This window comes from Ammodytes marinus (genome assembly GCF_949987685.1).
Source record: "Ammodytes marinus genome assembly, chromosome: 7".
Lineage (NCBI taxonomy): Eukaryota > Metazoa > Chordata > Actinopteri > Uranoscopiformes > Ammodytidae > Ammodytes > Ammodytes marinus.
This window is the reverse complement of record NC_137211.1, coordinates 28,602,693-28,615,024: the sequence shown is the minus strand read 5'-3', so window position 1 is coordinate 28,615,024 and position 12,332 is coordinate 28,602,693. Positions and strand designations below refer to the sequence as shown.

General features: G+C 39.8%; 1 protein-coding gene across 1 annotated transcript in view; it reads left to right on the top strand.

The window, feature by feature from the left end:
* Nucleotides 1-12,332, top strand: part of cfap74 (cilia and flagella associated protein 74) — a gene marked incomplete at both ends in the record, with an annotated part of 64,400 nt that overhangs the window by 22,133 nt on the left and 29,935 nt on the right. Inside the window, 7 exons of the mRNA XM_080030782.1 lie at nt 2,472-2,538; nt 3,126-3,215; nt 4,854-5,039; nt 5,257-5,380; nt 8,073-8,185; nt 8,772-8,894; nt 9,001-9,122. Coding sequence (XP_079886908.1) covers nt 2,472-2,538; nt 3,126-3,215; nt 4,854-5,039; nt 5,257-5,380; nt 8,073-8,185; nt 8,772-8,894; nt 9,001-9,122 — 825 coding nt within the window. The remainder of the gene's footprint in view (nt 1-2,471; nt 2,539-3,125; nt 3,216-4,853; nt 5,040-5,256; nt 5,381-8,072; nt 8,186-8,771; nt 8,895-9,000; nt 9,123-12,332) is intronic.

Sequence of the window (12,332 nt, the reverse complement as noted above, 5' to 3'; positions counted from 1 at the left end):
GTATGGCCTCGTTTGAAGCACTTTATATAGGGCTCTAGCAAGTTTTTTTTTAAACACGGTCTCACACAGCATTAATTCCCAAGTGAACTGTTCTATATTTTCATCACGTGTGGTTTCATCCCCACCTGTTCTTGAAGCTAGGAGAGAAGGATGGTAGCGATAAGGGAGGGATTTAACCAAACATTCTGTGCAGCGTGACATTTCAAATGGCCACCAGACTTTACTCCAACCAGGTGGAAAGCATTCATACACTTCCAGGTCACAGTGATGGCTGGATCAACAACTTCAAACAACTGTTTCAAACCAAACATTATGATCCAGTGCCCACTGATGTTGATAAGAGTTTGCCCAGATTGCTAATTATGCGGTAGTTGTACTGTTTGTGAAAGTCATTTTCCATGTAAGCATAGCCTTTTTAAGTTAGTGCCAATGTTGGGCTTTGATATTTTATGAAACATTTCTCCTGCCATTAAACAATGATACATAAAGCACCTTTTGAGTCCACAAAGAGGCTGGTTTCAATGTAAAAAAGTCATCCCTGTTTAGAGGATCTATTGTAGAAACCGCACTGCTTATGTCAGTTTGCAGGCTAGTTCGCTAATTAGCTCATCAACTCAACCCTTAATTTCAGGGATTTTTTTTTTTTACATTCCTTTGATTGATGGAAATACAGCACTTAAATAATCAACTTGTCCCAAAATTGCTCTTGTAATCTACACATGAAAAACAGCTGCTTGAATGCACTAAAATATAATTTATGAAAAAATTCTACCAGGATTACACCTCCAACAAGCTTAAAGATGAGGTGTTTTGGTATCCATTATATATTGTGTAACTGTAACCACTTTGTAATTATGCTCATGCATGCCTCTAACATTTTGTTTATCTATTAAATGCACTGGCTGCTTCTGCTATTGTTATATTGATCTTGTCTCTGGAAGGGTGAGAAGTTACCAAGATCCTCAGGGCAGCTCTAGTAATGTGCTGTTACATGATGCTTTGAAAAAAAGCTCACTGCCTGTATCTTTTGCTTTCTCCAGAAATATATTTTTTTGTGTCTGTTATATCATCGCATTATAATAATATCTATCTTTGAAATAAAGGTTAGAAAAAGTTTTTTTTTAAATATTAAAAGCTACCTATTTGTTTGGATTACATATTCTAACTTAAAATATTTTTCCATTGAGAGTTTTCATTCCAAAACATTTTGTAACTGTAAGCATTGAATTTGAAGCCCAATTTAATAATCGTCAGCAATTTTTATTTCTATGTATAGAACATTTTAACTGCTTGTGTAGTATTTAACCCCCACACAAGTCTTTGGGGGCAAGTATCTACCAACTTTGCCAATTGGTTGAGGTGTTTTTTTTCTCTCTTTCCCCCTGTCAGATTGTCAATAGTGGATCACAATATTCAAAAAGACTATTCCCTGTTTCTTGAGCATTGGGTAGAGTTGGGTTTATACCACATAGCACCTCAAATTCTAGCTAACAATCTCTTTCTTGGTGCCATCTGACCACAAAACCTTGTCCCACATCATACTTCAACTTGTGTTCTCTGGCAAACTATAAAGTGCTTTGAAATTATTTTTCCTCAGTCTTTTATGCCCCCCCTTCCTATACACAGCATTTTGATTCAAATAACTATTTATGGGTGACTGCCTTGTGCAATTTCACTCCACTCTCAGTTACTGAACTCTGTTCTTTAAAGTAAATGTTGGCGGTTTCCTTAACAAGACTCCTAGTTGCTTGGGCGCTTAGTTTTAGGCCCAACCTTGTTTAGGCAGTGCCTGGGTGGTATGATGCCGCTTCCATTTCCTCACTATCTTACAGTGCTCACTAGGATATTCAAACACAAACCACACTTTTATTGTGTAGCCTTTTTGCCTAATTGTGCATGCCAATTACATTAAATACAAATATCACTTTAAAATGGATCATTTTGAGGGCCAGTCTTCTCAAAATAAAATATTACACAGAAAAAGAATCCCAATGTGTAATTCCGATCCGTCTGATCATTTCTAAAGGAGTTGAATATTAATGTAAGCCACCAAAAAATCCAATCCATTGTTTTCTACACTGCAGTGAATATGGAGCAACAGCTTTTTATTTTCTTTGTTTTTCTGCTTGGTGCAAACTGAGCATCAGGTTGACTTTTAACCTCAGCTCCAAATCTCCCGCTTATCTACTCTAGCCTCAAGAGAGCAGATAAGCCTCACACATATACTGTTTGTGTGAGGCTGTGTAATAACTCGTTCTTGATGTTCAGGCAAAAAGAACATGTTCAAACATAAATCATTTTTGATTTTATAATATTTTACTTGAGAACGGTAATAATTGTTTTCACTGTGTAGTATATGTCTTTAAAAGCTATAGAAACAGCATTCTGTTTTCGCAGTGCATTACATTTTAAGCTGGATAAAAAAAAATTATTATTGTCATTCATAACTCATTGTAATTTGTTTGTTTCAGCTTTGAGCCTCCTGGTTTTCTATCTGCTGGGATGTCCTGTGACATGCAGGCTGTTTTTCAACCAATGGTAAGTAAGCAACGTCAGCCCTCCTTTGAGATCTCTTCAGTTCATGTAGCAGTTAATAGACTGACGTCTCAGAACTGCTAAATGTTTATATTGGGTTAACCCTTTACAGTCTGTTGAATGGACCAGGCCAAAACATCCATTTGCTGGTAACAGTCTCTTGTATCATTACATTAAGGCATGTACAGTATGTGCAACTACCATATCCTTAGCCTCATAACATAATTGCCTAAATCATATTTTAAGGGTTATAGAGTAGGGTAAAGTAGATGTAGGATAGATGTAGATTAAAAGTAGAGTAGAGTAAATATGATTTAGGCAATTATGCTATGAGGCTAATGATATGCACAAATGGCCACAATGTTCAAAAATATGTTATACCATAGATGTTTTACATACATCTAATTAACCAAGGAGTCACTCACTCTATATACCTCTACCACGCTCTCTGACATTATGCTCTCTGTTTCGGGGAATCAAATTTCTGCCATTTGATCTGATGTCGAACTTTTAATTTGGATGTAATGTCCAGTGGCCAGCCACTGCTGTTTTTAAGGCAACACTTCATCCCATTATGTGATCCCCCACAGATCAACGAGGACTTGGGAGGAGAGATCCAGTTTGCATCATCTGTGGGTCTCTTCTCCGTGCCTGTTAGATGCACCATAAAGAAATGTGATGTGAGTAGTCTGCTCTAGCTAACTTGGAGAAAGTTGGTGTCCAAATGACTGTCGAGCAATTTTCACATCTGTCTTGATTCCACCATTTTTTTCTATTTATTTGTACATAGGGGAGAACGGGGTAATCTGAGCCACTTTTTACATTTGCTCCCCTCTAAGCGAGCTAAAATGATTTATCACTTAAATGTACACATTCCCATTAATTCAGGATGTTTCCTAGAAATGGGCATTTACCCCAGCTGTGGGGTAAACTGAAACAGACCAGAAAAATCAAGGGGGTAAAGTGAACCAGCTGGGGGTAAACTGATCCACTTACTTTTTCCACTCTGAAACTACCATAACAACACATATTGTAACAGTTAGAATCCTGAAAGCTAGCCACACATTCCAGAACTAATGTAGGACTAGTAAAAGAATGATGGGGTTTGGTCAATTAAGCAAAGCAAATTTTCTAAACACTTGAAAGTAACTCTGAACAAAATCAAATACAACATATTATAATTCAAAAGGTTTTAATAAGATCCAAATGAAAGGTAGAACCAGTTAGATTAGAACACAGTCTGGGGGTCAGAACACAGGACCCTTAGAGCCTGCTTGTGTCTGGGGGTCAAAGCATAGGAAAATCAGAACCAGCGAGAACAGCCTGGGACTCAGAACACAGGAGAAGACCCAACTGGATTATAACATCAGGCTGTCATACTCTACAACTAGGCCTACTCTACATTCCAGCCCTGAAGGTTACAGGGAAAGATGAGAAGGTGCTCTTTCCGTGTGGTTGCCCCAGGTCGTCTTCCTGGTGTATTTCCTTGGCATGATGGCTTTTCTACAATGTGTATGACATTAAAATAAAACACATGTTATGTAATATTACATTAAAATATGTTTAAGACTAAACTTAACTTGTGCCTCATGGTGGGGGAAAGTGAGACAGTGTCTCACTTTCCCCCACAGCATTTGGCTCACTTTCCCCCACCACCACAATTTGAGAAAAAACTACCTCTCTTAGCATTTCAGGCTAATCTTTAGCTAATATCATCACATGGTTTTTATATGTTGGTAGTTCATCAACACGTATGATAGAAGTTTTTCTACGTGAATACATTTGCTTTGGCACAACAGTTGATTAAGTTGACAGCAAGAAAATTTACTTTTACATGCAAAATACCTATTTTGGTGAAAAAAACATGCTTACCACAGCACCATGAGGTCCTCTCTTTCAGGGCCATGGGGAAATGAGAGGGGCTTGAAAACATATATCTCACATGACCACAAATGTTTTCCGTTGCCTAGATACAGGGGGTGGCTCACATTACCCGATGCCTCAGATTCCCCCGTTCTCCCCTATAACTGTTTGGTAATATACATACGAGTTAATGCAACTAGTATTTTGTTGACCAACAAAGGTGTTTTTTTTTCTTTTTAGAAATGTAATCAGTCAGACTACTGCACCCTACCACAGAACAACACACTGGCTGTCTACCTGTCCCAATATAACTGTCAAACTCAACTCTGTAATACAGTACACTTTTATTGAATTGATTCATGAATGTATTAATATATGTTAAACTATGTACTCAAGCTGGCAGCTCTTCGCGGCTAATGCTAATTACTGTGTGTGAATGTGCCCTTTCTCTCTAGCTGGAGGTTGACAGCCAGTTCATTGACTTTGGTTTGCATGTGGTGGGCCAGACTATTTTACGGACTGTCACCTTGACCAACAAGGGTGCACTGGCCACGCTCTACAGCTTGGACACTTCCACATGTCTCAGTCCAGAAACTAGCCATGTCCCGGTGCCATCAACGGCCTCTGCTAACACATGCCAGGTCAGACTATCAATGTTGAGTCGCTGTTTACAGTATGTGATGGCCTAATGGAGTATATTCACTGTCAATAATAATTTAGTTTTATATATCATACATAATGACTAGTATGTGCCAGTCAAATCACTTTGTCAAGTCTAAGGACATACTGTACGTCATATGAATAAACTATTCATGTATAAAATCTCTATTATGTGTGTGTCTTGTTTTTGGCTGACAGAAGACAAGCAGTCAAGACACAACATGTGGCAGCCAGAGGAGCTCTGTGTCCATGGTAACAGATGAACTCCAACCAAAGCAAGAAAGTCTGGAGCTGTCTGAGGCCTCGCAGCAAGAGCAACCAGGTAAAGCTAGTATACAAATTGACACATACACAACATTTTTATTTTACACCCATTTGTAGCATGAACGAGAGTTGTATTGGGCATAGAAAAAAACTAAAACCTGAACCTGTACCTGCATCTTTAAGACCAACCTTGCCTCCTACACACATTACATTCTCTTGCACTGGTGGCAGGAGGTGTGACACTCTCTAACTGCAGATATTAAAAATATCGAAAATATTTTCTATTAATAATATTTTTTGCCATTCTATACCCGATAGTTACCGTTGTCATTTTGAGCATGCTGACGTTAGCAGAGCCGGCCTGAGTCATAAGCGAATAAGCGGTTGCTTGGGGCCCCCTCCAAAAAAAATATATAGCCTATATATATAGGGGAGAGTGGCCTAAGTTGTGCATTTTGGAAGTTGTGCCACCCCTTGTTTCTAGAAAACCGTGGAAGAAATTGGAAATGTGACCACATATTTAAGAAGAGCCATCCATTTGACTCATCCTGTAAAGAAGGGAGACACAAGGAATAAGATATAAGCACATTTAAGCTCAAAAAACTGTGTTTTGCCTTTCAAAGTAAAATTTCCATGATCAAGGTTTTTTGATTTTTGTGTCTGAACAATTATAGACAAGTTTGAAAACATTTGACACATGTTTTAGTGCTTTGGTATGCTACATTTTGAGTCTATACAGTTAGCACAATGTCAGCCCTAAATTGCTGCATCATGCTTATTATCCAACTTTCTGGGATTGGGGTGATTTGTGCCAAAGGGCCTGGGTGAGTTATAAGTAAGTAAGTAAGTAAAATGTATTTATAAAAGCACATTTATGACAGTTTGCACTGTCCAAAGTGCTGTACATAATGCATTCAGTAGGTAAACAATGAAGGTAAAATAATAACCAAAATAAAAGACGTAAAGCCCATACATCCACATAAACACAGATAGTAGTGCAGAGGTAAGATAGTTAATGGGGAGGAAACACCAGGGTGTACGTATGGGTTTTGAGGGTTAATTTTGCTGCTGCCATCATGTGTTACTGTGTTGTTGTCAAGATGAACCTTTACCAAAGTGATGGAAAGGCTAAAGTTTGGAGAAAGAAAGGATCTGCTCATGAACCCAAGCATACAAGCTCATATGTGAAACACGGTGGAGGCAATGTCATGGCTTGGGCTTGCATGGCTTCTTCTGGGACGGGCTCATTAATCTTCATTGATGATGTAACACATGATGGCAACAGCTAAATTAACTCAGAAGTTTACACAAACATTTTGTCTGCCAATTTAAAGAAAGATGCAACCAAAAAAGATAATGACCCACACTGCAAAAACAACAAAGGAGTTAATCAGGGTCAAGAAATGGAAGGTTTTAGACTGGTCAAGTCAATCTCCAGACTTAAACCCTATAGAGCAAGCATTTTACCTGCTAAAGAGGAGACTGAAGAGAGTAAACAAACAGCAACTGAATAAGGCTGCGGTGAAAGCCTTTAAAAGCATCAAAAAGGAGGATTCAAAAGTGTTGTGATGTCAATGGGTCACAGGCTTGATGCAGTTATTGCAAGCGAAGGCTTTGCAACAAAATAGTAAGTCTTATTCACTTTAATTTATTTTAAGTCTAATACTTTTGCTCACCTAAAAATGTGGTGTTCCTTTACAAAAAATGCTATCTTCTCAGTTGTGTATCAGATCCAGATGTGAATACCTGGAAATGAAAGCTGAAATGTTGATCTATTGTCTCATATTCATATTTTGGTGTCAAACCTAAATGTTTCCAGTCTACAGCTAAAATAAAGGAATTGGCCTCACCGTTCCGATACTTATGGAGGGGACTGTAAATGTAATTTTACAAGAATTATGGTAGCTACTAAACATATAAGCAAGTGCATATTACGGTAGTTGTTTTCAACATAACTTGTAGGAGACAGTGTTGCCTGAAACGGCCTCTGAAATCTTCTCATTGTGGATGATTCTTCTCATCTTTTTATTCCTGTGAGGACATGTGGTCCTTGTACGAACAAAAATCAGAGGACACACACACACACACACACACACACACACACACACACACACACACACACACACACACAGAAAGCGAAGGGTTCACCTTGCTTTCACAGCTGGGGACAAGGAGGCATCTTTTCTTCAGTGTTCTCTCAGATCTGAAGTCTTGATCGCTGCGCTCAGCACTTTCCCTCCACTGATGCTTTGATAAGCCTTTCAGTGGTTTGCCTCTGCTCAGCTGTCTATTTCTGACTATTGTCCATTGTTAGGAAAGGCTGTCTGATCTTGGCCAAATGTTGAGGCTGCTAAAAGTAGTTTCTATATTGTGCCTGTATTTGTTTTCTTTTATGTCACTAGCCTCTTCTCTCTTAAATGAATGGCCGGATTGGCATCTAATGTGCTCCCATTCAGACTCCCAATGAAAAGTGCTACATTATTTGTCAAGGCCAAACTGAAATGATTCTAATGAGCTTCGGTATATGCCCTTACTCATGACTATTAGAAGTGCACAGTCATACAGCTAGTAGGCAGAGCTACTGATTTAAGTGACCGTCATGACCTTTCCCTTAGTGCCACCACGAGGCCACATTTTGGCTTATGAGACTATTCTAAGTGTTTTCTTGCTGTTGTGTGTGTGCGTGTGCGTGTGTGTGCACGTGTGTGTGCACGTGTGTGTGTGTGTGTGTGTGTGTGTGTGTGTTGCAGTGTCAGAGGCTTCAGCTACAGGTCCACCAGAAGCCGCTCCTGAGGCTTGTGTGTCCATAGATGCCCAGATGGACCAGAGCCACTCAGACTTCGGTGACATAAATCTAGGAAATGTAAGTTTGGGGTCTAAGTGTCTAGTACGGCAGAGCATTAGGGCCACAGGGAAGGAAAAAAGTAAAAAAAAAATTGTAATATTATTATTTATTTATTTTATTATGCAGTTGTTTTTGATAAATCTTTCACTCACAAAAATATCAGTATGAGCGTGCATAACTGTACTAGCAAAAATATACTTGCTTTTTACCTAAAGAGGCGCACGACCAAATCTGTCTTTGTGAGACTTTCTTGTCTTGCTCTCAGCACTGATGCATTGTGTGCCTAGTGGCCCATTGGAAGGGTTCATTACGTTTCTCTGGCGGGGGCTAATGGTGCATCTCTTCTCCCTCTGTGCCTGCTATGTCTGTGTGCGTTTTATGTGTCCGCAAGCCCCGCGGCTCCAACATTGTCATTTGGACTGATTCTTTCACATTGTACGGTTGAAGGCTGGTGTCTTAAAATTTCAGATTATATAGCTTTTGTTACTAGTTTTGTTTCGACACAAACATCTCATGAAACTCAGTCATAATATAGACATGACCACTGAATGAAATATTTCAAAATAAAGATTATGCTTGCCCTGTTTGTTGTACCATCTTTCAGGTTAGAGAAGGGGAGATTGGACCTTCCGAAAGCATCAAACTGGAGCTTGTGTTCACTCCAACCATTCCTGGAGAGGCCAAACTGGACTTCCACATTAAATTCTCTGACTTAGCCAGCAAACCAGTAAGACACAACATGTTTATCCTCTTGTATATTTTGGTAGATGTTATTCACATCAGTGTTATTTTATGTAAACCATCTAAAATCCAAGGCATGTTGGTACAAACAGATACCCATCCAGGTGAGGGGCGTGGCTGTCAGCGTCCCTGTGTGGGTGGTCCAGCCCAGCATTGACCTGAAGATCTGCATGTTTGACCGCCTCTATCAAGACAGTATCAAGGTCCAAAGCAGGTGAGTGCTAGAGCCTGAGATAGCTGACAGGTTATGCTGGGCTTACACTAGAGGACTTTTAATAGACTTTGAAAAGACTGAAGACTGAAACCCTCTTACATCTAAAGACAATCAACTCACACCTGAAGACAACTAGTCATTAGTTTTCAGTCACAGAGTGAGATTTTGAAAAGACAGGGGTCTCATATTGCAAGACTACAACTAGATTCATTTTGAGATTAATGCCGCTCCTCCTGTGTCGTGCTTGGTGCATGCGAGTGTGACAGTGTTTACGTCATTTCGCTTGAGCCAACCCCCTAAGACTAGCGATAATATCAAACATGTTTGATAATGTCGGAACGTCAAGACGGGAAGAAGACTGGCTGAAATCGGGTCAGAAGACCACCATACACCAAACGACTGAGATTACGTGCGCGCGCCACAACTCCAGCACGACTTCTGTGATTTCAGTCCGACATTGGAAGATTGTCTGCGACTGTCAAATCGCGTGAAAAGTCGTGTAGTGTAAGCCCAGCATTAGTCAATGTGAACATGTGGGTATGATTCCTGCTTGGCGTGCATTAAGGCTCAGAGTTTAATACACAAGAGAGGGGAGTCTCAGTCAATCCAATCACTTTATCTTACTGCAAGTCATTAACAGTCAAGAGATGACCAATGCCTCTGCTATTGGTTGCAGGAGGAACTGTAAATGTAGTGTAAATTAATCCAATCTATTACAATACACCTGTTGCTGCTGCTGTAAATAGCCTTAAATTCTATTCCTTTAGGCTACCTCCAGAGCAGCAATACATTTCTCTAAACACGATTGCTTGATAAAACATTTAAGGAATTATGATATTATTATTTTTTAAATCGGACAATTTTTGGCAGATGCCGCTTATTCTGTGGCTATAATCGGTCGGGCTAAGTTAAGATGCAAGAAAAAGAAGCAAACACAAAAGTGAGTACACCCCTCACATTTATTCAAATATTTCATTATATCTCTTCATGGGACAACACTAAAGAAATTACACTTTGATACAATGTACAGCAGTCAGTGTACAGCTTGTAAAACAGTGTTAATTTACTGTTCCCTCAAATTAACTTGACACACAGCCAGTGCTGGCAACAAAAGTGAGTACACCCCTAAGTGAAAATGTCCAAATTGCGCCCAACGTGTCAATAGTGTGTCCACCATTATTTTCCAGCACTGCCTTAACCCTCTTGGGCATGGAGTTCACCAGAGCTTCACAAGTTGCCACTGGAATCTTCTTCCACTCATTCATGACATCACAGAGCTGGTGGATATTAGAGACCTTGCACTCCTCCACCTCCTGTTTGAGGATGCCCCAAAGATGCTCAATAGGGTTTAGGTCTGGAGACATGCTTGGCCAGTCCATCACCTTTACCCTCAGCTTTTGTAGCAAGGCAATGGTCATCTTGAAGGTGTGTTTGTCGTCCCAGAAGGAAGCCTCTTCTAAAGATGATGCAAAAGAAAGCCTGCAAACAGTTTGCTGAAGACAAGCACACTACAGGCATGGATTACTGCAACCATGTCCTGTGGTCTGATGAGACCAAGAAACACTTATTTGGTTCAGATGGTGTCAAGTGTATGGGGTGGCAACCAGGTGAGGAGTACAAAGAAAAGTGTGTCTTGCCTATAGTCAAGCATGGTGGTTGGAGTGTCATGGTCTGGAGCTAAATCAGTGCTGCCAGCAGTGGGGATCTACAGTTCACTGAATGCCAACATGTACTGTGCCATACTGAAGCAGAGCATGATCCCCTCCCTTTGTAAACCGGGCCGCAGGGCACTATTGCAACATGATAACGACCCCAAACACACCTCCAAACGACCACTGCCTTGCTAAAAAAGCTGAGGGTAAAGGTGATGGACTGGCCAAGCATGTCTCCAGACCTAAACCCTATTGAGCATCTTTGGGGCATCCTCAAACGGAAGGTGGAGGAGCGTAATGTCTCTAATATCCACCAGCTCCTTGATGTCGTCATGAATGAATGGAAGAGGATTCCAGTGGCAACCTGTGAAGCACTGGTGAACTCCATGCCCAAGAGGGTTAAGGCAGTGCTGGAAAAATATAGTGGCCACACAAAATATTAACACTTTGGGCCCAATTTGGACATTTTCACTAAGGGGTGTACTCACTTTTGTTGCCAGCACTGGCTGTGTGTCAAGTTAATTTGAGGGAACAGTAACTCAATAAAGTTATAATCCAGAGGTATTTGTACAGTTCCTCTGCCCCTGCTATTGAACAAAACTAGTTTTCTATCCCTTGCTGATGTCCAATCGGTTTACACAGAGTGAGCCACTTCAACAAAGACCTTGTCCAACTACCTTGTTTGAACAGAAAACACACTAAACTAAGGGGCATGAGACTTGAATACCAAGTATCGCTTTTATAATCATCTAGTGTATAGTGGCTAGAGACAAATAGATAAATAAATAAATAAATACAGTGCCAATAAACTACATAAGGCCTTATTTGAACTCCATTAGTTTTCAAGGTGAAGTGGATATTGCAATTAAAAACTCTGGTGTCTGTAATCAATGTCAAAGGCAATACACAATGTCAAAAACATGAAACCCTTACAAAAGTCCTTCAGTTTCCTCATCACTTCCTAAAAAAAAGTATCAAAATGTTTATCCTTTTTTTCTTGATCAAGAGTTTGCTATTTGGTACTGATATTTAAAGAAATTGTTTCCTGTGTCTGTTCTTGTGTTTCTTCTCAATCCGGCCCCAGAGTAATCCTTGGTGGCTCTCTGCCATCGTGCAAAATGCCAATCCTACCCTCCCTATTCCTAAAACAAATTTCAAAATAACTTATAAGGAAGTGAAAGTAAGCATTTAATCTATTATGTCATGCACTGTGTGTCAATCTGTAAACTGTACAGACCAAGAAGTTAAAACCTGTGTTTAACACTGTCAGAATTTGCCAAGTCTGAAAAAGGAACCGCAAAGGCATTCAACATCAATGTCCAATAAGTAAAGTAAAGCACATTATGCAGTATGTCATTATAGGAAACATCATATTAAACAGGCTGTCAAGTCCTGCAAAATAAGATATTAAGCCCCCACACGGTCAGCACTTTTCAGAGTTTTACTGACAATATGAAACAACAAAATCTCAAAACTTAAGCCCAAGCTGTACGAAACCAATCAACTTCAATATTCATGGTTAGGGTAATCATAATGAACTACTTCTTCAACATATAAT